Consider the following 24,188-nt stretch of genomic DNA (forward strand, 5'->3'; position numbering starts at 1 on the left):
GGGCTGCCCAGGGAAGTGGTGGAGTCACCATCCCTGGAGGCCTTTAAAAGCCATCTAGATGTAGAGCTCGGTGATATGGTTTAGTGGAGGACTGGTTAGCGTTAGGACAGGGGTTGGACTGGGTGATCTTGGAGGGCTCCAACCTAGAAATTCTGTGATTCTGTGATTCTGGGTGCAGCCACACGGGCTGAAGGGGGAGGTCGGGGTGATGTGAGAGGGGTGACCCGAGGGGGGCGATGTGTGTGGGGTGCTCTAAGGGGGGTGCTGTGCTTGGGGGTGTCCCTGGGGGCTGTGCTCTGGCGGTTGGGCGACCTGAGGGGGGGCGTTGTGAGGCGGCCCCCTCAGCCCCGTCCCGCCCGGCGCAGGCGCACGGCGCCGCCTCCGCTCCCTGCCCAGCGCCTCAGGGCGGCGGGGGCCCCAGCGCGCCTGCGCGGCCATGGCGGCGGCCTGCGCCGGGATGGAGCCGGCGGCGCCTTCATCCCCTGCTCCTCCTGCTCCTGCCGCTCCTTCCCCTCCTTCCCCTTCTTCTTCTTCTCCTTCTTCTCCTTCTCCTTCTTCTGCCGCCGCGCTGGGCTCGGCCGAGCTGGTGTGCGCGCAGGGCCGGAACCTGAAGGCGGTGCTGTGCCAGCGCTGCGGCTCCAGGGTGCTGCTGCCCGGCGCCGCCACATTCGCTCGGCGGGAGGTGAGGGGGGGGGGGAAAAGGGGGGAAAAAAGGGGTAAAAGGGGGTGCAGGGAGGGGATGGGGGGGCATGGGGAGAGGGGAGGGGGCAGGGAGGAAGGGGAGAGGGGCAGGGTGGAGGGGGAGAGGGGCAGGGAGGTGGGGGGAGGCAGAAGGAGGCTGGGGGGCAGGGGGGGATGTGGGAGGCACAGGGGGGATGTGGGGGGCAAAGAGGGGTGTGGGGGGCACAGGGAGAGGAGAGGGAGCACAGGGAGATAGAAAGGATGGAGAAGGGGAGTGGGGGCAGAGAGATGAGGGGACAGAAACGGAGGGAGGGAAGTAGGGGATGCAGAAAGAGAAGTGGGGATGGGGAGGTAGAAAGAGGGAATGGGGGGCAGTGAGGTGGGGGTGCAGGGGGCAGGGAGGTGGCGGTGCCCCCCACAAGCAGGGCGGTGATGTTGTGTTCCCCCCCCCAGCTCCTCCTGCCCGCCATGAAGAAGAAGGCAGTGGCGGCGGCGGCAGCGAGCGGCGGGGACGTGGTGCGGGAGCACTGGCTGGTGCGCGACATGTTCTCCTTCGAGAACGTGGGCTTCACCCGCGACGTGGGCAACGTCAAGTTCCTGGTGTGCGCCGACTGCGAGGCGGGGCCCATCGGCTGGCACTGCCTGGACGACAAGGACAGCTTCTACGTGGCACTGGAGCGCGTGGCCCACGAGTGACAGCGGCGACACGGCCTGGGCTGGGGACGGGGATGATGAGCACCAGCTGCCGGGAAGCCCCGCAGCCCAGCTGCCCTGCTACCGGACAGCTCGAGGGGCTGAGCTGAAGCCCAGCTGGGTGAACGCAGCTCGGCCGCCCTGTGCCTGACTGACCGCAGCCTGGCAATGCCACGGCTTTATTGACTTACAGCCCTGCTGGCTGCCCCGGCCCAGGGCACTGATCCATAAACTAACCAAGAAACGCAGCATCGGCACAGCTGGCTCCTCACCAGAGCCCACCTGGGGAGGGTGTCGCTGGTGGGAGGTCCCCAGTGACCCGCAGGGACAGCTCGCTGACAGTCTTGCCAAGTAGCTTGATCTGCCACTGTTGCTAGAAGCAGTGCCAGGCCTTCCTGGCTGCTCTCTGTCACTTCTTCCTCGTGTGGCAGCCGTTTCCATGTTTTAGGATGTCTTTCAGGCTGATTGGTTTGTGACACAGTCTTATAAACGTGGATGCTGGCACAAGGGCAAGAGGAGAAGAGGACTGCTGTGTTGAATCATGGCGGCAGCATAAATTGTCTAAACTACAGCCAAAGCAGTTGTAGGGTTTAAGGCTGTGTCTTCTGTTGATTTTCAGAAGAGATGTACCCTGCCCCAAACCTTAACATTTAGGTTCTCTAAAACCTCATCCTACTTGACAACTGTAACCTGTAAGAGTATATGGCACCTAAAGTGTGTGTAAGGCATTTAACTAATGTCATTATATTAACTGAGTACTTGAAAATAAAATAAGATACAGCTAGAGCTCACTGATAGAATGGCAAATAAAGAAAATGCAAGCCCAGGAAGGAAGAGTGAAGAGATTCCATCCTGAAAAGGATTTGAATCATTGGACAAGCAGCGTCTGATGACCGAGTGTCTCAGTGCTGAAGAATGTCAAAACAGCTGTGTGCACATTAAACAGAGATGTCAGGAGACGATTCCTCTTCTGTAAAAGCAGCTGGCAAGAGCAGCGCTGGGATATTGCATCCAGTGCTGGCCTCTCTCTTAAAAGATGGGCACAAAGCTGACCAAAAGCTGAAGGAGCCTGCAGCAGGCATGGTTCTCAGTCTTTTGGCAGTCACGGTCCAGTTTGTATTCTCGGTTTGCAAAGTCCTGGATGAATAATGGAGCAGCTTTATGGTGGTTGTATTGAGGCACATCTCCAGAGGACGTGCCTTGCTGCAGGAGCTGTATCAGTATGCTGTGCTAATAAACACTTCTGGTACTGATGCAGCTGGCGTTGTGCTGGGGCAATGAAGTTCCTTGTTCACCACCACAGTCAAGATCTGTCGTAGGTAAAGATGAAAAATGTTGCTCCTTATGGCTGTTGGGAGAAGCTTTTGCCTCACTTCTCTCTCCTAAAACCATTTTGGTGGCAGGAACCTAAAGCAGGCACAGCCTCAGGTAGATTGTCCCGAAAGGCATCCCGGTCTGGTTTGATGACAGCAGGTGAGGGAGAAACGAGTCCTTTCTTTTCCAGTGCTCCAGCACCTGCACTTTTCAGATTTGAAGACTCTGCCTTAATATACAAGTAAAGCAACCGAGCTGTTGGCTGTTCTGGGGCTGCTGTTACAAACCTCAGCTGTAGGCAGGCAGTGGGAGGGGGAGTATACCCGTGTAATGTGTGATTTAGGCTCTCACTGGGGTAGAAGGTGAGTCTTGTGCTATGTCCTTGCTAAATGTGTCACGTGCACATCCAACACGAAAACTGTGCTGCTGTCTTCGTGCCCTTCTGCTTGTTCAGCCCGAAGCTCTGTAGTTGAACAGGGTCATTGAGGAAATGTACCTAGAAGGGCAGGAGAGACAAAGAAATAGTGGGACCGCATCACTTCAATGTCACTTTATCACTCGGTTTGTTTACTAGGGATGTGTTTTGCCCTATAATAGCTAGATTTTGGTCTGTGTTACCGCAATATGAGATGTACTGTGCAGTCGTTTCGTTTTTAAGACATCACTGTGCAGGCTTGGGGATATCAGCTTGGCTAATGCTGAGTAAATGACACCTCTCAAAAAATGTGTGTGGAATCCTGATACTGGGCAACCATCTGTGGGTAGCACTGGGGTGGAGCAGAGGTGGAGGCAGCTTTACTGGTGGCCTGGGAAGAAAACAAAACCAATGTGATAGCAGTAGAGGAAACAATAAATGAAGAAGATGCCTCTGTCTTGTAGACAATCCAATCTTTGGTAAGTTTTGCGTATTTGAACAGTGTGGGTGTTGTGGTGGTTTTTTGTTTTGTTTTTGAATAATATCGATAGCAATGTCTTTCGAAGTGAAGGAGATTTATTTCAGTAGTGGGATTCACCGACTGACTTTCATTGATGTTAAGTTTGCACAGCTGAAGCATTAAATCAGCATTCAATATTTGCCCCATCGCTGTGGAGGATGCTGCTGTTTCTGAGGCAGTGCCGGCTGCTCTTGTGACATCCTGAGGTGCAGCAGTTCTGGGGTGATTCACAGCAGTTTTGGGCTTCTCTTCTATAAGGATGGCCCAAGCAGGAGTGGTAGAGGTCACTGCTTTGAATGGGGCTGCCTTCGCAGGAGTTCTTTCAACAGCTGCACATCAAATACGCAGGAAAGCTCAAGGCAGCCTTTCCTGGTAGTAGAAGGCTTCCCAAAGAGCTGGGAGATCTCAGGTCAAAGCCTTCAAAGCAGAGTGGCAGAGATCCGAATCCTCTGCAGTGCAGTGATGCTCAGAGATGGGAAAGAATCACGAGATTTTGGGATTTTTCAGCCTCGGGTGGGATCCTGGCTTTCTGCAGCACGGAGAAGCTGGGGGATGCAGCCCTGAAGCCCACGCAGCGCGGGCAGGGACGGCCTCCCAGCAAAGGTGCAGCCACGCAGCAGGGCTTCGCGGCAGCCCCCAAAGAAAATAAAAGGGGAAAAGCAGCATTGTGTGGGATCTCAGCCTGGGCAGTGCCACCGTGATACAAACTGAGCTGTAGAGGAAGAATGTCTGCAGTCAGCAACCCTTGCCTCGAGGGGGGGTGAGGGGAAGGGCTGCTCGAATGCAACATCAGATTTGGGAGCATCTCGTGAAGTGCTGAACAGTTCCTGTGTGAGCAGGAGCTAATAACAATTTAGCCCCACATACGGTCTGGTCTTTTCACTGTTGATCTAGCGTGTTGCAAAACCAACCGTTTCCCGGTTGCCTGCAGGAATTTCTAGGCAAGAAAAAAAGGGCAAGAGCCAGACCAGGTGCAGGAAATGCTTACGTAAGAGCTGTTCACACGCATCTTGCAGCCCATCTTTATCATCGACAAGATGGAGCAGAAACCCTTATCTCCACGTGAAGATTGCTTTTAAATTTAGCTGGAAATGGATTCTTCTACGTAAATAGCTGCACAGACTTCGCTCACGAGATGAGGTTCTTCCTCTGCTGGGCAGCAGGAGGCTGTGAAATCTGTTTCGGGTAACTGCCACAAGTCGCCCCTTGGTGAGAGGTTGCGTTCACACCTTTCCCTGTTTAAGGTGCATTTCATGGACGTAGCTAAGTGGTGCTTGGAGCGGGGACTGGAAATCAAGGCCCAATTCTTTCCCTAGCTCTGCAGGTCAGCGAAAAGGTTTTGGTTTCTGGGCCTGACAACGCCAGGGCGCCTCCACGATTCCTCATCTCTTAACAGAAGAAATCCTTGGCAGAGCAGGGCAGACAACGCAGGTTGTTAAGAAATACCTTGGAGGAGAACTTTGCAGTTCTAGAGCTCGGACATTCCGTTTGTCACCAGGAGGGCTTAAAGGTGGTAGGATCTTTGCAATTTCTGCAGCTCGATGCATCTGGAACCTCCTGCCAGCATGTAGCACGTCAAGGAGCTCAGCCAAGTTCAGGAAAGGGCTGTGGAATGACAAAAACAGGGCCAGGTTTACTAGGAGACAGCTAGTGGGATACCTGAAATGTATCGTAAAAAGTCTCTGAGTGTTATTTTACGTGCCTGACAATTCACTCCCTGGCAAGAACAAGAAAAGGAGGAGGATAGGAAATAATAAGAAATAGCTGCAGGGTCTGTAAACAAGTAGTGCAGGGAAATGCTTCCCTGCCTCCTGCAAAGCCAGGTTAATAATGGCCAAAGCCTAGAATCAAAGGAACACCAAACCACCAAGTATTTCGCTTAAAACCACCAAGTATTTTGCAGTTGCTGGGGGCCATGGAAAGAAACCACAACAGAGGAGTGGAACTTACAATAAAAAAGTGCAAAGAGAGAAAGATTTTCATAAAAGCCAGCTTTAGGCTCCTTTAACCAATTTCTATCGTGCATCTCAGCATAAATGATACTTTGGGGCTGAGCTGCTCCTTGGCCGGGCTCTTAAAGGGCAGCTTTGGGTGCTGCTGGACCTTTTTGGGTCAGGGAGGGGGGAGATGGTGGCCTGGCAGGGGCTGCAGCCCCCAGCTGGGTGAAAGAAGCCAAGGTTGTCTTCTCACAGGTGTGCTTTGGGTGAAATGCGCGGGCATCTGAAAGCCTGACTTGCCTTAAAGACCGTGCAGAGCGTGGAAATGAAGTGCTCTGGCCCCTACATGAATCGCAGAGGAGGAGTTGGACGGGTTTCTGGGTTGCTGAGATCGTGTTTCCATCTCCGAAAAGGGGAGGCAGGAGGCCCCTTGGAGAATTTGGTTCCTGCATCTTTCCAGTGCTTCCCCTGGAATGGCACGGGCAGCTCTGCGGGCTGCTGCAACCTGATTTTGAAATGCTGCACATCTGAAGGCAGGCTCCCATCCCATAAACGAGCTGGGCCTGAAAACGGGGCAACTTCTGACCGACGCAGCCGCCAGAGGAGGCCAAAGCGGTGAGAGCCGGAGCCGTGGTTGTTCCAGCCGCCTGCCTGCCTGGCGGGGGTGAGGCTGGCAGGCCAGGTCAGAACTGCAGGCAGCGGCTGCCCTTGAAAAGTCTTTCCGAGCCATTTGTGGCAGCGAGGGGAGGCCCTGGGGCGAGCGGCCGTGCCAGCAGCGCTCCCGCACGGGTGTGTTTATCCCCTCTCCTCACCGGGGGAAGCAGCAGGGAGTGTGTGTATACTCAGCTGGGTTTCTGTTCCTGCTTTCATGTTCCTTATCTTCCAGGAGGCTCTGAATTCCCCTGGAGGAAGGGAGACAGTCGCTTGCTTTAATCCCCGTGCGTGCAGAGGCAAAGCGCTCGTGTGCGTGCTGCCAGGAGCAACCCCCTGCAATTGTTCGGGCGCAGCTGGAAGAGATGCCCTCAGAGCAAGGGAAAACAAGCAAAGCCATGTCAACGCAGGTATCTGGCTCCTGCTGGAGCAGCTGGCTCCGCACGCTGCCTGGAACATTACGAAGAGCGTGCTCTTTCCATGGCAAACAGCCAGACCACAGCTCGTTGCAGAGCCTCTGGTTACTTTGGGATCTCTGGCACATGAGGACGTGGCTCCAAGAGCTGCCTCGTGCTTTGCTGGGGAGGGAGCAGCCTGTGGCTCCTGTTCTCTGACACGAGCAGGACTCTGCTCTCTGTCAAGCTGTGACGGATCCAAGGGACTAGCACCAAAAAGGCTACGAGGACAGAAGCGCCAGGAGTCAGCAAACAGACAGCTTGGCTCCAGAGGAGAAAAGATATTTGGGGAAAGTGGCTTCAGGCTGGTGAAGGAACCTCCCTTGATGACGGAGATCTGGTTGCAGGTGTCAGCAGGCAGTTTGGAGGCTCGGTGCCCTCTGCAGCTCGATCCAAACTCTGGCACAATTTGAACTGGAGGGGTACCAAAACCAAGCACAGCAGCACAAAACTCTCAATACAGAGATGGCATTGCAATTAGGTGAGTAATTCCAGAGGCCTTTAAGTGTGAAATAAATAAATAACGTGGCTTGACAGAGGAGCTGTTTCAGCTTCCACAAATGCCTGCTGGAGGTTTGTTACCCCAGGCAGGCAGGAATTATCCTGTGAAAGGCAGGGCTGAAGCAGCGTTAAAAGCAAGCAGGGATTGGAAGCAGCCCCTGCAATGTGGACTTGTGGAGAACAAAAAACAGGGCAGGTAGCAAAGTCCATGCTTGCACGAGCAGGATTAAAAAAGTTGGAAGAGCAAATAATGAAATATTTAAAAATAGGGAACGTATTTAAGGCCATTAAAAACAGGAACTTATTTAAGGATTACCTGCAAAGAAGCTACATTAATAGCCCATTAAGGTTACGAAGTCAAACGATCCAGGGAGAGAATGCTGATATTAAACTTGCCTGTGAAATATTAATCAGCCGAGTACACGCGTTCTGCTGCACTTCTGCTGACTATCACGTAGGAGATCTCGCAAAACAAAAGGAGAGCCCAGCCCTTTGGGGTTCCCATCTGGCAAGTCAAGCACATCCTGCCACTTGTTTTGACACTCCCTGCAAGGTAAAGGACTGGGTATAAACAGGCTGGAATCCTATAATTAGAGATATGCCTACCGAACGTGTTCAGTGCTCAGGAGAGGAACAATCGCTTACCTTGTCCGACCCACTCCAGCTACGTGTTCTGTCACCAGCCCCATATCTACGGATCTCCAGCCCATCTGGGACGGGGAGTGTTTAGGTCAGTAATTAACTCAGCTCCCTCTAGTTGGGTATCTTTCAGCTCTAAATGAAAGATGCTTCTTGGCATCCAGCACACATTCCCAAAGCCCTGGTGGAGAATCCACGTCCTCCCGTGGAGGTTTGGCCTGAGAGATGTGGACCAAGCGTTTCCCTGTGGGATGGGACAAACATTTGGCAGTGCAACCAAAGCCCTGCGATACGAACTGATTTCCCACATTTGCAGTGTCCCTCCGGGCTCTGAGCACCCCAGGTACACCCCAGGTACACCCCAGGTACACCCCAGGTACACCCCACGTGCCCAGAGCCGTGGCAGGGCAGGGTTTGCCTCCCCTTGCAGCAGGGCTCGTTGACATTCAGCTTGCACGGGCTCTGGAAATCTCCTGCGTATGCACCTTCTGCTACAGCCTGGCCCCTTTGAACCTTGGCCACGGGGGCAAGGAGAGATCTTATCAGCCATTCCCTGCAAGCCTCCGGAGAGAAAAAAAAAGAACAAGCGCCCTGTTTAGCCCTGTTTGTCTCCCAGCCCTCCAAAGGGCTAACAAAGGCACTGCTTGGCTCAGTATCAGGAGCCTCGTCCCTCCCCAGCCTCACAGAGCTGTGTTCGGCAGCAGCCAAAGGTCGGCCGTGCAGTCGGAGGCCCCATAAAGTCGGAGGCCCCATAAAACTGCTCGGCAAGCGGCCCCAGAGGGGCGGCCGGCCTCCCTCCGGAGGTCAGGCACGCTCCCAGGTCGGATGATGCCAAGGGAGCTGCACCCCATGTTGGAAATGAAGGTGAAAACCAAAGCAAAATACGTCGAGATCCCCTGCCAGCCCCCAAAATACCCGGTCCTGTAACAGTGCAGGACACCAAAGAGTTTTCTGTGACCTGGGAATGAGGAGTGGAGACCCGGCAGCATTTCGCTGATGCTGATCAGTGCTGGAAAATAGCGCAGGAAAATCCCAGATCATCTCAAACCCGACCCCGACATTTAGCAGACAGATGTGGGGGCAAGCCTGCCACGTTTTGATCGAGGATTTCAGTGGTGCACACATCATTTGGCCAACATTTCTCAGCACGAACAGAAAGTGAGAGCCACATGGTTGCACGTTCAAAGGTTCATCCAAGAAGCCCCAGCCCCACCGTGGAGCTGCTGAGACTTTATCGCAGGTCCACAGCGCTCTGGCATTTTCTGGAAGTGTCATATTCACTGAAAACGTGGTACACAGCCAAAGCCTGTGCTCTGTGGACCTTGATAGCAATACCAGACATGGAGAAACCCTGGAGAAATATAAAAAACTCTCACACCGCACTCAGAAATAATATCCAGCAGGGGAGAAAAAAAAAACACATTCAAGAAGTTGTGGATACACGATAGCCCCTAGGACTTCATGTTAATGTTTAGTCAGACTAAACCAAATGCATTTCGGTCCCATGGCAATGTTTTTCCAGGCATCCAGCAACACCAGCTTGTGTAGGGCTGCCTTATTTCTCACCAGTGCAGCTTGGCAAGGCTCCCCAAGGCACACGAGCTGCCAGCTGCCTGGCCCCACTGTCTTGATACCCCTTTTATGCTGCTGGAGCCCCAGGACTGAGGCTTTTTTGCAGTTCATGCAGTACAGAGCAGCTTTCAGGTGCCCGCGTGGCTGTGTGCAATTTGTCAAAATAGCACCAAAACCTGATTTTCTCAGTGAAGTCAAGAAACACTTTGTGCAGCTGGGGCAGTCCCGGTAAGTCCAGATGATTGGGGATAATGCTGCTTTACAGAGCTGAGCTCTGTGCCAAAATCCATTTCCCAGAGCTGTTAAGACAAATCAGAGCAGGTAATTAGCAGAGTAGTTAAGTACATGAAAACCTCCGTTTAAGCTGGACCAAGGCACACTGTAATACCCCAGCCTGGCCTGAGTCCAATTTTACTTGTGGACTAAGCTGAGAAGAGCACTCACTGCACTCACTCGGTGAGACCATTTTCATATTCTGCCTTTGCCAGGTGTCTGACCATGCTGGTTGCATGGTCCTGTGGCGTTCATAAAGGAGAATAAAACAGAATCACGGAATCACAGAATTTCTAGGTTGGAAGAGACCTCAAGATCATCGAGTCCAACAAAAAAACACCACGGTGGGATTGTGTGCCACTGACGATTCGGGGGCTGGCCCCATCGCTAACCTGCACTGGCAGAGGTGAAAGGACAGTGAGAAGAGTGGGAGCGTTATTTCAGGTCAGAGCATTTTATAATTCCTGAAGTTTAAAAAAAAAAATCATTGTGGAAACGTCTTTTCTGTAGGTTTTAGAGCCTGAATTGGTGCTGTGCTTGCCATGGAGCCCCCGTTATGAAGCATCACAGGCAAGCCATATAGCTGCCACTTCCCACCCAAAAAGTAAGTTTGGTGACCTCATTAATATTTGTTAATATGTTAAATACGGCATTAATACATATATTAATTAAATCATTAATGTTAGGACACACCACAGGGCTTTTACACCATCTTAACACTTGGTTTAAATTAGAGCATTTATTTCAACGTGACACGTATTGATTTCAGCAGGGTTTTTTCTGGATCAGGTGTCCCAGGCACCGAGCCCTTTCCCTGGCCGCTTATGGCCGGGCACGGGGGGGCTCTGAGAGGCGCCCAGCGCGGAGCCCCCGGCCCGGGGTCATGCAGGGACCGCAGCGCCTCAGGCTGAGGAGAGAAAATGGGCGCTGCCCTCCGTTGGCGGGAAGGCTGAGCCCCGCCCCCGTCCCCGCCCCTCTTTACGAATCAGCCAATGGCTGGCGCGAAGACGCTGAAATTCATATCTGCCCTCCAATCGCGCGGCCCGCTCCGCCGCCGCCCGGCGCCGATTGGGGGAGCGAGGAATCTCAAAGCGCAGCCACCCAATAGCGCTGCGGGCGGGTGACGCCTCCGGGCGAGGCGCAGCCAATGAGCGGGAAGGAGGGAGCCAGCAGCCCCGCCCCCTCGCTTATATAGGGCGGGCCGGGGCAAGGCGGCCGCATTCGCGGCGCTGCCCAGACCCGTTGCGCGTCTGCTGCCCCCAGCGCTGCCGGCCCGAGGAGCCATGGTGAGCGGGGCGGGGGGGCGCTGAGGCGGGGCCGGGGATACGGGACAGGGACGGGGGAGGCCCGGCGAGCCCCGCTCGTGACGGCGGGCACGGAGCGGATCAACTGGAGGCGTCCCAAAATGGAGGCGGCTCCGCCGAGAACATGGCGGCGGCGGCGGGGCCCCGGGGGGGGGGAGCGGGGTCGGCGCTGAGGCGCTGAGGGGGCCCCGCTGGTGTGGTCCCGGCTGGGAGTGAAGGGGCAGCGCTGGGGGTTTAATTCCGCCGGGTGCCGGAGCTGAGGGGTGAGGGGGGTGGGAAGAGGTGGGGGCAGCGCCCTGAGTCCCTCAGGAGGGGGCTGGGGGTGCCACAGCCCTGTGGGGGGTTAAGGAGTGGAACGGACCGGTTCTAAATCCCCGTGGAGGCACAGAAAATGCCTGCTGTGGTGTGGGGGCGCTGGGGTGATGTCCTTGCTGTGTTGTTCCCCTCCCCTGGAGCTGCTTGGGGTCATATTTTTAGCTGGAGCGGTGTCAGCGTGACTGCAGCCCCCCGCCTCATGCAGTTATCACAGGTAACGCCAGTGCTGAGCTTCATACCTGGGAAACCACGTTTCTGATTGCCTTGTTGAGCTTGGTCTGAGCCAGTACAGCTGTTTTCACGAACCTTTGCTTTCCCTCTACGCAGATGAAGCTGTGCCTGAAATACGGTGCTGGAGAGTATAAGGGACCTAGAGCATGATCCGCAAGGAGAGGTGGAGAGAGCTGGGCTTCTGCAGCCTGGCAGAGCACGCCATGGGGCCATTTAATAGTCTGCAGCTACAGAAAAGGCAGTTACAGAAGACAAGCCAACGCTCTTAAGCTGGAGCAGATCATGTAACACAAGGAGGCAGAGGCAAATAGGGGCTCGGGAGGTTTGGGTTGGGTGCAGAACTTCCCAGGTTCTGTGGGAAACTTCAGTGAAACCGAGTCTGTGCTTGAAAATAGCGTATGGAAGTGGAAGGTGTGCGAGGGTCTGTAGTAATAATTTCTTCAGCATTCTGTGTCCTGACATGTGGCCTGAATATGGCATTTAACAGTGCTGTGTGTAGTACGTACTTAAACTTTATTAATGTGACGCTGTGGTGATGTGTGAAAGCCGAAAGCTGTAATGACAGCTGTCTGTTGCCTCTCTTTGGGTCTTGGACACTGCACTTCACAAGCTCAGGGCTTGTTGGGCAGTGTTCTTGGTGGGAAGGGAATATGCAGACTCTTAGACATCAGTAACTAATAGTAATGCTTGTCTCACTAAATAGCCACCTACTATATAAAGGGACTTGGTGAAATTGCAGAAAAGCAGTTGGAGAGCTCCCAAAGCAGGGCCAGCACTAGTGCTGGGTCAGGTTTGCCTGACTGATTTTTGTCCATCCAGACTTTGAAACCCTCCGAGGGTGCAGATCTCTTTCTGCCTCTCTGCTGACCTGTGTGGGGGCTGCACCACCCTGCAGGTGAAGCTTTTCCTAACACCCAGCCCAGATTGCCCAGCATCCTAACACTGACCTGAAGCCCCCTGCAGGGGAGGGAAGGATTCTCTTGCAGCGTGTCCCCTTTGGCAACCAGGCACGTTTCTTGCCTTGCTCAGGATGAGGCTGCCTTGCTGCACATCCAGGATGGCTTCTGTGGTGACCCCCAGGATCTCTTCAGCCTTGCAGTTATCAGTTTCTTTATTTGCACTGAGGCAAGGACTCATTCTGCCCCGAGTGCTGAACTTTGCACTTGATCAAAGTAAACATGCGTTTAAGATGACACCTGCAGGATCTGAACTGGGGCTGAGTGAGAGCCCAGGCTGTATGTTCCAAGCCTTTTTGTTATAAATTATCCTTTTTTGTGCAGTTTCAAGAAGTGATATTAGTTCATCTCATGCTGGAAAGCCCATCCTTATTTTGACATCCTCCATGCTTTCACCTTTTGGGCACCCTACACACTTCTTCCAGTGACCTCCAGCTGCTTAGGAGTTTTGTTAGGAGCAGACCTCACTGGTAGGACATGGCTGCAGGTGAGACTGTACACTGATGGGGTTAATATTGCACTTTTTTTCCTCTCAGTGGAAAAGAGTTTTAGGCTGGCCTGCTTCCCTGGGAGTTGGATGTGGCCTGGCTTCTCTGGGACAGCGCAGCCTTGCTGGCTGTGTACTGAAGCTGCCCTATTTACGGTGTGTGGGTTGGCTGTCCTCTGCTGTTCCAGTACCTTGCCAAACCCAGGGCTTTCTCCTGGAGACAGATGAAGCAATGGCCTTGGAGAGGAGCAGGGTGGCAGCAGCTCTGAGCACGGCTGGTTGCAGAGGCTGTGGGTTGCTCTGGGTGCTGTGTATCTGAGTGCACAGCGTAGCTGGTTGGAGAGCTGAAATTGTTCTCAGCTTCTCAGTGCTGTAGTTGAGAACAGGTGGTGTTTTTAGCAAATAGACTTTAATTTCTGGGTGTTCCCAAGGAAATTAAAAAAAAAAACTGCTGCTACTTCCCTGCATTTGTTAGTTGTGTGAACTAGGCAGTTCTGCTTATCCTGGAAATTTTGGAGACTAATTGTATCACCCAGTTGTAGGGTCTGAGCATGGTCAAATGGGACTTACTCAGAACTGTTCTGTACTCAGAAGAATGTTTGACTCTAACTCAAAACCAGAAGTTAATATAAAATGCTACGGACCAGGAGGTTGGAGATCGTTCAGTTGTGGTTTGGCTTTTAATATTCAAAGCTGTATGGTGAAATATAAGGAAGCTGGCACTGTACTCTGGACATCAAAGGCAACTGGGGAATCTGTAAATGGGTATGGATTGTCCTTCCTGCTGACACAAACTGTTTTGTACACAGCTTAATAAATGAGGTTCGATGGAGTTGAGGTCTGTTCAGCGCTAAGGAGCTCAGTATTTTGCATGCAGCAGTGCAATGTGAGCCCTAATGTTTCACTTTTACAGTGATAGTAAGGGTTTGGGTAGGCAAAGGCTTCCTTGTGAATGGGGAATTGTCCTAAAGGGATCAAGAAGTGTTGGATTTCATGTATGGATGCACCAAAATGGCCCTGGGTCCTGCAGGAGGGTTTGCTCCCTCTGGTGGCAGTGCTCATGGGGCTTGGAGTGTTGGGGTGGTTTTTGGTCATCTAGGTCAACAAACACCAGGTGTAGCCATCAGTTTTTCTAAATGAGTATTGATTATGAAGAGAAGTTGGCTGAAGGATTTGGAAGAGTTGATCAAACTCTTCTGGTCTCTCTGAGGACAGGATGAACTGAGAGAAATCAGTCTGTGGGAGCGATGATGTCCAGAAGGGCCCTTTCTAGGTGGAGGTAGATGGTGGCTTGTGCCAGGTGCCCCTAACACCAGGACATTAAGGCCAATGTTTTATCAGCTTTGCAGTATGGGAGTTCAAGCTGTGTGTGTGCAAACGTTTTCTAAGCCAGGGAACTGCTGTTTCTGTTGAGTGATCCAATGTTTTCCTCCCCGCAGCGTGAGTGCATCTCAGTCCATGTTGGTCAAGCTGGCGTGCAGATCGGCAATGCCTGCTGGGAGCTCTACTGCCTGGAGCACGGCATCCAGCCCAACGGCACCATGCCGAGCGACAAAACCATCGGCGGCGGCGACGATTCCTTCAACACCTTCTTCAGTGAGACTGGTGCAGGGAAACACGTCCCTCGTGCTGTGTTTGTGGACCTCGAACCAGCAGTAATAGGTAAATGCGGGGTTCTGTGCTAGGGTCTGTAGGACACGCTGGAAGATTTAATTTAGCTTGAGTGTTTTTGCCCAAGGGATCCATTTCTCTAGGCTTGTGCCTCTGGGGCTTTAAATTTTTACTGTGTAAAGCTTCTCTGCATCTTCCTAGCAATGGGAAATGCTTGGTGTTGTGTTCATTGAGACTGGCAAATAATGTGTGCTCTGGAGCCCTAAAGAATTAAATGCTATCTTCTGCTAACCTGTGGAGTTCTGAATATGCCACATACGTTTGCTATAGAAGGTACTCGTTACAACCTCTTGAAACTATGTGGTGTGGTGTGTACAGTAGGCAACAGCGACCTTTTAGAAAGTTGATAGACACCATGAAGTAGATTGCTACATCAGAGCGATTCCTCTGCTTTCCCAAAACAATCTTACAGCTTGCGTAATGCTAGCAGTAATGCACCTCAACTGTTAGCCTTAATCCAGGGACCTCCAAGCATACACTACAACTTGCTGCAGCCTTATCTTGGACTAACGAGCAGCTCTTATCCTGGAGATCAGTTGTAGCCATGTTCTGACAGTCCTGGCTCTTAATGGGCAGCCCATGCTCCTGCCCCTGAGCAGTTCCCTGTTCAGTGGCATGTTTCAGCTCCCCCATTTCACAAGACCCCTTCCCTGAGTCACCAGTGTTGTTCTTGCTCTTGCCAATCCGTGTGTGTGAAGTAATTCTGCTGCAGTCAGCTTTGTGGCTGGCTTGCCATAAGTGGTGATTTCGGGCTTTCAGAGGAGGGCTGCATTACCTGTGCATGTGCAGTTGCTGTGTTCATCTGTTGTCTGTAATAGGTAGAGTTGGGAAGGGGAGGTGAGTGAATAGGCCTGGGTTACTCCTGGATACGCAAAGTGAGGGTCCTTTGTAGGTGAATTGCCACACTACAAACCCCACAAAGCACTGTGGCCATACAGTGGGATGAGTTCTGCGGGAAAGCCAAAGGCTGGGAGTGCCTGACTGACCTTTGGAACAGAATTACCTAGGCTGGAGAAGACCTTCAAGGTCATGTCCAAGCAGAAACCTGAAGCACTGAGTTCTATCACTGAGCCAGTCCCTTAGGGCTGTGTCCACTGAGTCAAAGCACATTCTGGCCCTATGCTGTGTTATTCCCAGGAGCTGTTGTAGGTCAGATATTCTGTTTTCTTGAGCCCCATGGTTGTTGCTTCCTCTGCTGCTGGCCAGGTGGTGGCTCTAAGCAACCAGGAAAGGCTGAGAAATGAGGTGAAGGAGAGCAGGTGGCAAAGTTCTCACCTTGCCTCTGGGGGAAGAGCTGGTGAGTCTTGGGACAAATTGCAAATGGCAGTGATCCAGTGCTTGCTAATGATGTAAATGTAGTGTGGGAGATTGGCAGAAGGCTGTCTTATGAAATGCTTGGTAAATGCTCACTAAAGTGAGGGCTTTTTGTTGCAAAGGTTGCATCATGTGCCTTTGGGGACTGGCCTGCTTTCCTTATTCCAGCCCTGCTTATCTGAAAACTGGAGATTTAACTCCATGGACAGGGTTCTTTGCATGCAGTGTGCCCCTCTGCACTGCCTGAGAAAACATCTACTGTACGTGCAGCAGCTCTGAAGCTGCCATGTGTGTACACAAGGGATTTCTGGAGCTTCATAACAATGCTGCCCTCAGTGAAAGCAGCATGACTGCTGTACGTGTGCAGCAGCTCTGTTTAGGAAGTGAAAATACTGTCAAAGCTTCCCACCAAGAAGCAAGGCAGCAGAAACATGCCTAGGGATGTAAGGATCTTTAAATCTGCCCCAGTTAGACATAAACATGGAGGTTAACATGTCCTGGGGAGAACTTGCTTCAGCTGTCCACTCTGCTCCAAGTTCTTTGTTCCTTCACAGTCCGATGACTATTCCTTCTAACTCTTCAAGCTGTTATTGCCCCAGAACCATCTTGACTCGTGTTGCCCCCACCAGTTATGTTTTTCCTAAGGTTCTATATTTTTTCCCTTTTACCCTTGTTTCTCTCAACTTAGGTAGATCAAGAAGTCTTAAGAAATCTGTATTTTGAATAATAGAATTCTCTGAATTTTTTGTTCTGGTGCAGTCATGGAAATACTTTGGAGTATGGGACTGCAACTTACAGTGGTAGCCAGTCAGTCTAAATTGGTTCAAATAATAAGTGTATATAAATCTTGAATTCTACACAGCTTTAAGTCTCATGTACTTATTTTCAACTTAAAAAGAATATATATGCACAGGCAACTTCATCTGTAGTTAATAAAGCTCTTGGCTTTCCATCTGATTTTAATTAAAGTATGGAGTGCTGCATTATGGTATAGCTCAAGAATGGCTTGAGCTAAACCAGAGACAAAGCTGTGCTGAGTGCCTTTAGCTTTGTGGCAGGACAGAGCTTTAGCCTGCTAGATATAAGTGCATATTTCTGATAGCAAGTGGAGGTCACAACTCTGAATTGTTCTCCAGATAGCTGGGAAAGGGAGGGAGGTTGGTCACAGGGTGGAGGTTGTTCTGTGTTCATTAATGTGCTTTCTTTCTAGCAGCCTTTCATGCTAGAGTTTACGTTTGCTCTAGTAATATTTGAATAACTGAATATCTGTACAGGAACAGCTGTTCCATTTGAACATTCTCTTCTACCCTTGGCAGAAAGTCCAGGTAAAGGAAATGAGGAGATAGGCAAGCAGAGTTGGCTCTGACTGCCCATGACTGCAGAAAGCAGCTTCTGGAGGACTTGGAAAATACAGAGGAAAAGCAGTATTTCAGGTGTTCATCTGTGGAGTGGGCCTTGAAGTGAGTCTTAAACTACAGTTGTTTAAGACAATTTACAATTGTTCTGACACATCAGTAATGTAAGCTTTTAGTGAAAAGAGAGCAGTTTCCAAAGCAGTAATCTCATTTTCCTTGGGTATTCAACACTTACACTGTACTATGTATTTGGTATCACCTCCTGATAGAAAACAAGCTGCTTTTTATCTACCTGTGTAGGTTAAGGTATTTTAGTCTGGATACCTTCAGAAATAGGTATCCAGATTTTAAAAATACCCTGGTATCCAGGTGTTTGAAAAACCTGATCTACATAGAAAGTTAACTTTGAAAAATATCTCTCTCTTCTCAGATGAAGTTAGGAATGGGACATACAGGCAACTCTTTCATCCTGAACAACTGATATCTGGTAAAGAAGATGCTGCAAATAACTACGCTCGAGGTCATTACACTGTTGGGAAAGAGATAATTGACCTAGTCCTGGAACGTATCAGGAAACTGGTAAGACATTTCACTGAAGGCTCATAAACAAGTTTCTTTATCTTGTTTTACAGCATTTGGAAATTAGGTTTTGGAAACTGTCAAAATACATAGGCCTGTAAGCTGTGCTTTAATTTGTTCTATGGTAGGAGAAGCTGTGGACTTACAATGCATCCATTTTTATCCTTAGAGGATGTTTGGATTACTTCTGTCAGATAGGGCTTCAGAATGACCTAAAATGTTGATGAGATCACCACAGTTCTTTTTAGCTTCATGTTAACCTCAGAAAGCCAGGACAGAGATGATTCTGATTTGCATAGTTTCTGCTGGAAAAGGTTTGGTCTCTGGCTGGGGCTCTTGCGAGGAAGCTCAAGTAGGTGTGTTTGCTTATGTGGTTTAGACTTTTGTTTGCATTTCCTCCTGTTAAAATTTCTGATTCAATTTTATGCTAACAGCAGTAGAAAAGGGAATAAATCCCAGGAGGTTGTGGTGGTTCAGGCTTCCTAGTACTTTGATCACGTGGCAGATCATGAAGCCATCAGCTTGGGTTAGAGTTCCCTTTTTAGGGCCGTTAGTATGTACTTTGCCAAATCTGTGTCATAAAGGCAAGGTGTTCTCACTGTTTAAAAAAATCCGGACTTTACCTCTGGTGCTTTAATATGGAATGCTAAATGAGTAGTAGAAAACACACCTTCTGTGGATCAAAGCTGATATTATCAACACTTGGCTGCCACAGGCTCTAAAGCTAAAACTGTAGCAGGCTGTACTTTGACCTGAGAAATATGGTTATAACTTCCTCTTACAAGCTGGTTTAATTCCCTACCAGTCCTGGGAATTAAGGTAAGCATCATGTGGCACTCTCTTTCTCAGGATGAGGCAGTCTAGCTGCTTCATCTGGGAAGACTAAACTGGAATGGCAGCATAATACTTCTTGGCAGCTCATCTCCCTGAACTGAGCTGCATGCTTGCAGCTTGTGTGGAGCTATAGCAGTAGTCCTAAGACGGGGTATCCTATGCTTTATGCAGTAGAGAATATCAAATCAGCATAAGGGGTAGGTGATCCATACCTCTTTGAATATTGCTGTTTAATTCTCATGCCTTGGCATGAGAATGGGGGTAGAGAAAGCCTTGAGGTAGTCATTTGAAGTGGAAGGGCTGCCTTCCAGGATTTAGGTGGTTTAAAACAGCTAAGAATACAAGTTTGGAAAGTTTTTCTATGGGATAATTCTTTGATTAATGATGGATGAATTAAATATCAGTTTCCTGAAGCTTGATCAGCTGGTACATGTCAGAATTGTTCTTTCATGAGTTTTTGAAGTAGGCTTGTTTTGGAATTCTTAATGTGTACGATTGCTCTAACATATATATTTTCTCTTTCAGTCTGATCAATGCACTGGCTTGCAGGGCTTCCTGATTTTCCACAGTTTTGGGGGAGGCACTGGCTCAGGTTTTACTTCCCTGTTGATGGAACGCCTATCAGTTGACTATGGGAAAAAATCAAAATTGGAATTTGCCATCTACCCTGCGCCACAGGTCTCAACAGCTGTTGTTGAGCCGTACAACTCCATCCTGACTACCCACACCACCCTGGAGCATTCCGACTGTGCCTTTATGGTTGACAATGAGGCCATCTATGACATTTGCCGTAGGAATCTGGACATTGAACGCCCGACCTACACCAATCTCAATCGCCTCATTGGTCAGATAGTGTCTTCCATTACCGCTTCCCTCAGATTCGATGGTGCCTTAAACGTGGATCTTACTGAATTTCAAACTAACTTGGTGCCTTACCCTCGCATCCACTTCCCGTTGGTAACGTACTCCCCAATTATTTCAGCAGAGAAAGCCTATCACGAGCAGCTCTCTGTGTCCGAGATCACCAACGCGTGCTTTGAGCCATCCAATCAGATGGTGAAGTGTGACCCTCGCCATGGCAAGTACATGGCCTGCTGTATGCTGTACCGTGGGGATGTTGTCCCCAAGGATGTCAATGCTGCTATTGCTGCTATCAAAACCAAGCGCACAATCCAGTTCGTGGACTGGTGCCCTACTGGTTTTAAGGCAAGTCTCAATTGCATCATCAATCTCTTGGACTTCTTGCTCACAGTAATGGGCCTCCACAGTATATTTTCTTGTTAAAATGTTCTGTAGGTAGCTGACTTGTATTTTAATAAATGGAGGCTTATGTTCTTGTACAGAGCTGCTTTCTATAGTCACTGTCACATCCTAGGAGGCAACTCATGGTTTCTTCTGCTTTTTCCCTGTAGGTTGGCATCAACTACCAGCCACCAACAGTGGTTCCTGGTGGTGACCTAGCCAAAGTCCAGCGGGCGGTGTGCATGCTGAGCAACACTACAGCCATTGCTGAGGCATGGGCTCGTCTAGACCACAAGTTTGATCTGATGTATGCCAAACGTGCCTTTGTTCACTGGTATGTTGGAGAAGGGATGGAGGAAGGGGAATTTTCAGAGGCTCGGGAAGATTTGGCTGCACTTGAAAAAGATTACGAAGAAGTGGGCACAGACTCGATGGATGGAGAAGATGAAGGTGAAGAATATTAAATACAACAGAAGTGAATTGCAAGTCTCTGCCACTTACTGCCTTTTTAGTAGCAGTGTAAATCACGTCTAATGATTGGAATAAACTTCTTTAAGACATGCAGCAGTGTCCAAACACTATGTACCTTCATTAACCATATGCAAATAGTCTGTCTGAGATAAAATTTCTTTCTGAGAAAGGTGAATAAAGTAATCATTCTAGAGTTAGAGGAGTTATTTTCCTTAAGGCATTGCTATTTAAAGAGCTAATAGTACATATTTGCCCCCAGAATCCAAGACTGTAACACGCTCAAGCTTTTGGTGGAAGATTTGACTTAGCTACTCTTTTTTTTTTTTTTTCCAAGGTTCTAAAGCTGCTGTCACAATACAAGGTAACAGGAACTAACCTTGTATTACTTTAAGAAAAGGTACAACACTTCTAAAGACAAAGGCTACTTAATTTTTTCTCCTATACGTAGATTTGGCATGCATGGTATGAGATACAATATGCTGAAGGGGGAAGAGATGCCCTTTTGGGAGTGCAGTAGCATGAGAAACCTGTCACTTCTGTCAGGGCCTGTGATCACCCTGGTGCTGCTTTGGCCTCCCACAATGATGCAGTCCCTGCCTTTTGGCTTTCTGTGGAGTGAGCCTTGTGGCTGAAGCTCAATTCAGAGCAAAAATCTGAGCCAGCTGCCTGAGGTTAAACACCAGTTTCCCATGAAAGTGATTCAGAAATTAATTCATTAGTTTGTCTTATATGGAAAGGAGAATGAATGGTAATTCACATTATCTGGTATAACACAGGAGGATTTGTCTAATCAGGTTATCATCAGATGTGGACAGCTGTGAAACCTTCAGCATAATCTGGGTGGGGGACTGGAACACTAGTGATCCACAAGCCAAATGACCCATTTCCATTTCTGCCTTAGCTGGATGATTCTGAAAAATTTCTCCCACCAAAGTATCAAAGGTGGAATAGTCAAATGTTATGCTTGATTATCACTGTTGTATGATACCAAAGTCTGACCCCAGGAGACTGGCATTTGAGATGAATTCCTCCCAGTCCTGTTTCAACCTTATTTGTATTCATTCTGATTTAATTGTTGAACATGATTCAGGCCAAGCCTTGAAGCCTGTCTTAGTTGATTAAGGTGAGCATACCTGCTTAGCAGGAGTCTTAACTGTGCTCAGAAAAATGCCTTAACTTCCGTCTGTATGGGAAACCTACAGTACTTAGATAATGCTGCAGTATTTGGCACGAACTCACAGAATGGGGGTCTTTCCCTGACCTCAGTTTTAGCTGTGACTTGGGTGTGCTTGCTGTAATGATGGGGGTATCACTTTTAGTTTAGACCACTGAAGTCCTAGCAGAATAGCCTGATCTGCAAGGGCTGCTCACTTGCTCAGACAGCCTAAGTTGTTGTGAATAACCACGTTGCATGTGTTCTTGCAGCCATTGGGTTAAATCAATTCATCTGATGTGAAATTCATCTTATTTAGGGGTGTGTGGAAGTTAGTTTTATATAGATGGGGACAACCTCAGGCTTTATAGTCTATTTTATAATCTAGATCAACTGCTCAGACTGTCTTGTCAGCCACGATCTTGTAAAAATGTATAAATCACATCTCTGGTCATTCAGCATAGCTGATCATGTCTCAGGTTTCAGTGAGTTTCTCATTTGTTTTTGCTTGTTTTGGTTCTAGGGTAGACATGGACCAACTGTAGAATGCTTCAAGTCTTCTTGACTAACTTATTTTCCTGCTTATGAGCTGACTAAGTAAATGTGCTAGGCATAGCCCAAGAGGCAGTCACATTCATTGCAAGTCAGATTGACTTCATTTCCTTGCATGTATGCAGACTTTTAATGTGATGGAAATACCACAAGCGTAGTGTGTAGGGAGACTGCTTCATGCCTCACAGATGTCTAGGTCTTTGGTGTGGAGTCTCATACTAAAGTAGATCACGAGTACCATGGAGTTCCTATTGCCAGCACCACGGCTGCCTTTAAAACTTGTGTACCAGCATGTGTAGGAGCGGATTTCTAAACAGGGCTTTAGTATAGTTTTTAGCAATAATCTGTTTTTTTTTGTTTGTTTGTTTGTTTTTGTTTTTTTGGGGGGGGGATTTTTCTTTTCATTATGTGGGGCCTGCACGCTGTTTCCTGCTGTTTGTTTTTTTGTGGTCTATTACACACACGGATTACCCTGTAGGATGCTGCTGGGAATTGGCCCCCAGTGTCAAAACGTCCTTTGTACAATGCACCTGTACAAAGATGAGTTTGTGCAGGACAGCACTTAGCATTCTTGTAACAGGATTCTGCATACCAAAAGCTGAGTTCTTTGAAAACCCTGGACTATGGAATCTCACTCAATGCAGTCATTAGATTCGAGATGCATTATGCTTTCAATTTTCCAAGACAGGTAATGCAGCTTTGAGAAAATAGCAAGCTGAAAAGCTGCCAGGGGTAGGTTTAACAAGAGATGCTTGTCACCTGTTAAACGTTGGACTCATGCTGAAAATGCACAGAGTCACATCCTCCATCATACTCCATTTTTCTTTGTACCAGCATTAGGAAACCTGCTGTTTCATTAGCTAGTGAGCAGTTAACTCGCAGCGTAGGCATATGCATAGTGAGCTAAGATAAGATAGTGTTTTTCTCAGATAGGAAGCCAAGGTAGTTACAGCAGGAAAATCCTGCTAAAACTGATCTTGCTTCAGCTAGCTGCTGAAATCCTTAAACATGCTCTAATTGCTAGCTGTACAGTAGAATTAATGAATGGGTGGTTCATTTGTTTCCTGAAAGTGTAGAGGAGATCCTGTACTGAATTAAAATCTGAGTAAGACCGCGTACCTGAAACTTTCAGAAGCTAAGATTTTCAAAGTGACAGGGAAGTGACAACCTTTCTTTAAATCTGAACTTCTCATGCGTGTCTTCATCCCCATTCTTCTGCTTTGAAAATAGTTCTGTGCCTGTTTGCACAGGCAGAAGTGCAGGCATTACCTCCTGGTAGCTAAATATATCTCTACCTGCAGTGACACAGCTTTCTTCCATTATTGAGATTGGCAATTAATAGCTATCACCTGATATAGAATAACTTTATGACTCATTAAGTGGAGGAGGAGGAGGAAATGAGCTGGAACCCATGGTGGATTGCCATGTAGTTCACTAAATTGCTGGTTGTATCTGTAAGATGTGCTCTGAGATGGTTCTGGTGCCATTCCAATGGAATGCAGTGCAACAGAATCTGACTTCCACCCACTCTGTCCTCTGAATAAGCAATATGAATAGTTTTTAATGTGCTAGTTATATATATAATATAGAAATTACATGTGTTTATAATTCCTATAGTAAGTATGCCACTGTTACTGTACGAAATTCTTTCTACATTTTAACTCTCTGGCCAGTATAGGTAATAAGGATACAAGTGCACGTGCTTGGCACCCTTTCCTACAGAGCAGATTTTTCTTCAAATCACGTTAGGAAGCGCTTTTGTACTTCAGATACCTTGAGACCACTTGGATAACATCTACCCTATAAGACTGTTGCCGAATAGAATCAACTTTTTAGGAAAGCGGAGCTCTTCGGAGTATGAGTTGGTAAGTGAGCACTGTCTGAAAAAAGTGGTGGTAGTGGTATCAAGGATTTTCTGGCTTTGCTTTGTGTCTTTCTTGCTCTGTAGTAGTCATACAGAGTCATACATTAATATCTCACTGGCAGTTTAGTCATGGAAACTTACAAAAAAGCTGGAACAGCAAAGTCAATTCATTATTTTGCTAATGCACTGCTGTAAACGTAGATGAAGTT

General features: G+C 49.0%; 2 protein-coding genes across 3 annotated transcripts; both read left to right on the forward strand.

Moving 5' to 3' along the window:
• Window positions 1–436: 436 nt before the first annotated feature.
• On the forward strand, window positions 437–3,655 carry RABIF (RAB interacting factor; the record flags this gene model as incomplete). Its single annotated transcript, XM_084301712.1, has 2 exons — window positions 437–682; window positions 1,135–3,655. The coding sequence occupies 2 exons, from the start codon at window positions 437–439 to the stop codon at window positions 1,375–1,377; spliced, it is 489 nt and encodes a 162-aa protein (XP_084157838.1). The 3' UTR covers window positions 1,378–3,655.
• A 7,186-nt stretch (window positions 3,656–10,841) lies between these two features.
• On the forward strand, window positions 10,842–20,560 carry LOC311218844 (tubulin alpha-1C chain-like). Of its 2 annotated transcripts, none has more exons than XM_084301718.1 (5): window positions 10,842–10,937; window positions 14,384–14,606; window positions 17,715–17,863; window positions 19,223–19,903; window positions 20,110–20,560. In XM_084301718.1, the coding sequence occupies exons 1-5, from the start codon at window positions 10,935–10,937 to the stop codon at window positions 20,401–20,403; spliced, it is 1,350 nt and encodes a 449-aa protein (XP_084157844.1). In that variant the 5' UTR covers window positions 10,842–10,934; the 3' UTR covers window positions 20,404–20,560. The 2 variants fall into 2 exon arrangements, with proteins under 2 accessions (XP_084157844.1, XP_084157845.1); XM_084301719.1 differs by lacking the exon at window positions 10,842–10,937 and adding an exon at window positions 11,766–11,785.
• The last annotated feature ends 3,628 nt before the right edge of the window (window positions 20,561–24,188 follow it).

Source organism: Netta rufina (assembly GCF_964035555.1).
Source record: "Netta rufina genome assembly, chromosome: 26".
Taxonomy (NCBI): domain Eukaryota; kingdom Metazoa; phylum Chordata; class Aves; order Anseriformes; family Anatidae; genus Netta; species Netta rufina.

Excerpts from the sequence above, each read along its gene's own strand:
- LOC311218844 (XM_084301718.1), top strand. Across the intron at positions 17,864-19,222 it reads TGGAACGTATCAGGAAACTG|TCTGATCAATGCACTGGCTT; the intron begins GTAAGACATTTC and ends TTTCTCTTTCAG. Across the intron at positions 19,904-20,109 it reads GGTGCCCTACTGGTTTTAAG|GTTGGCATCAACTACCAGCC; the intron begins GCAAGTCTCAAT and ends TTTTCCCTGTAG.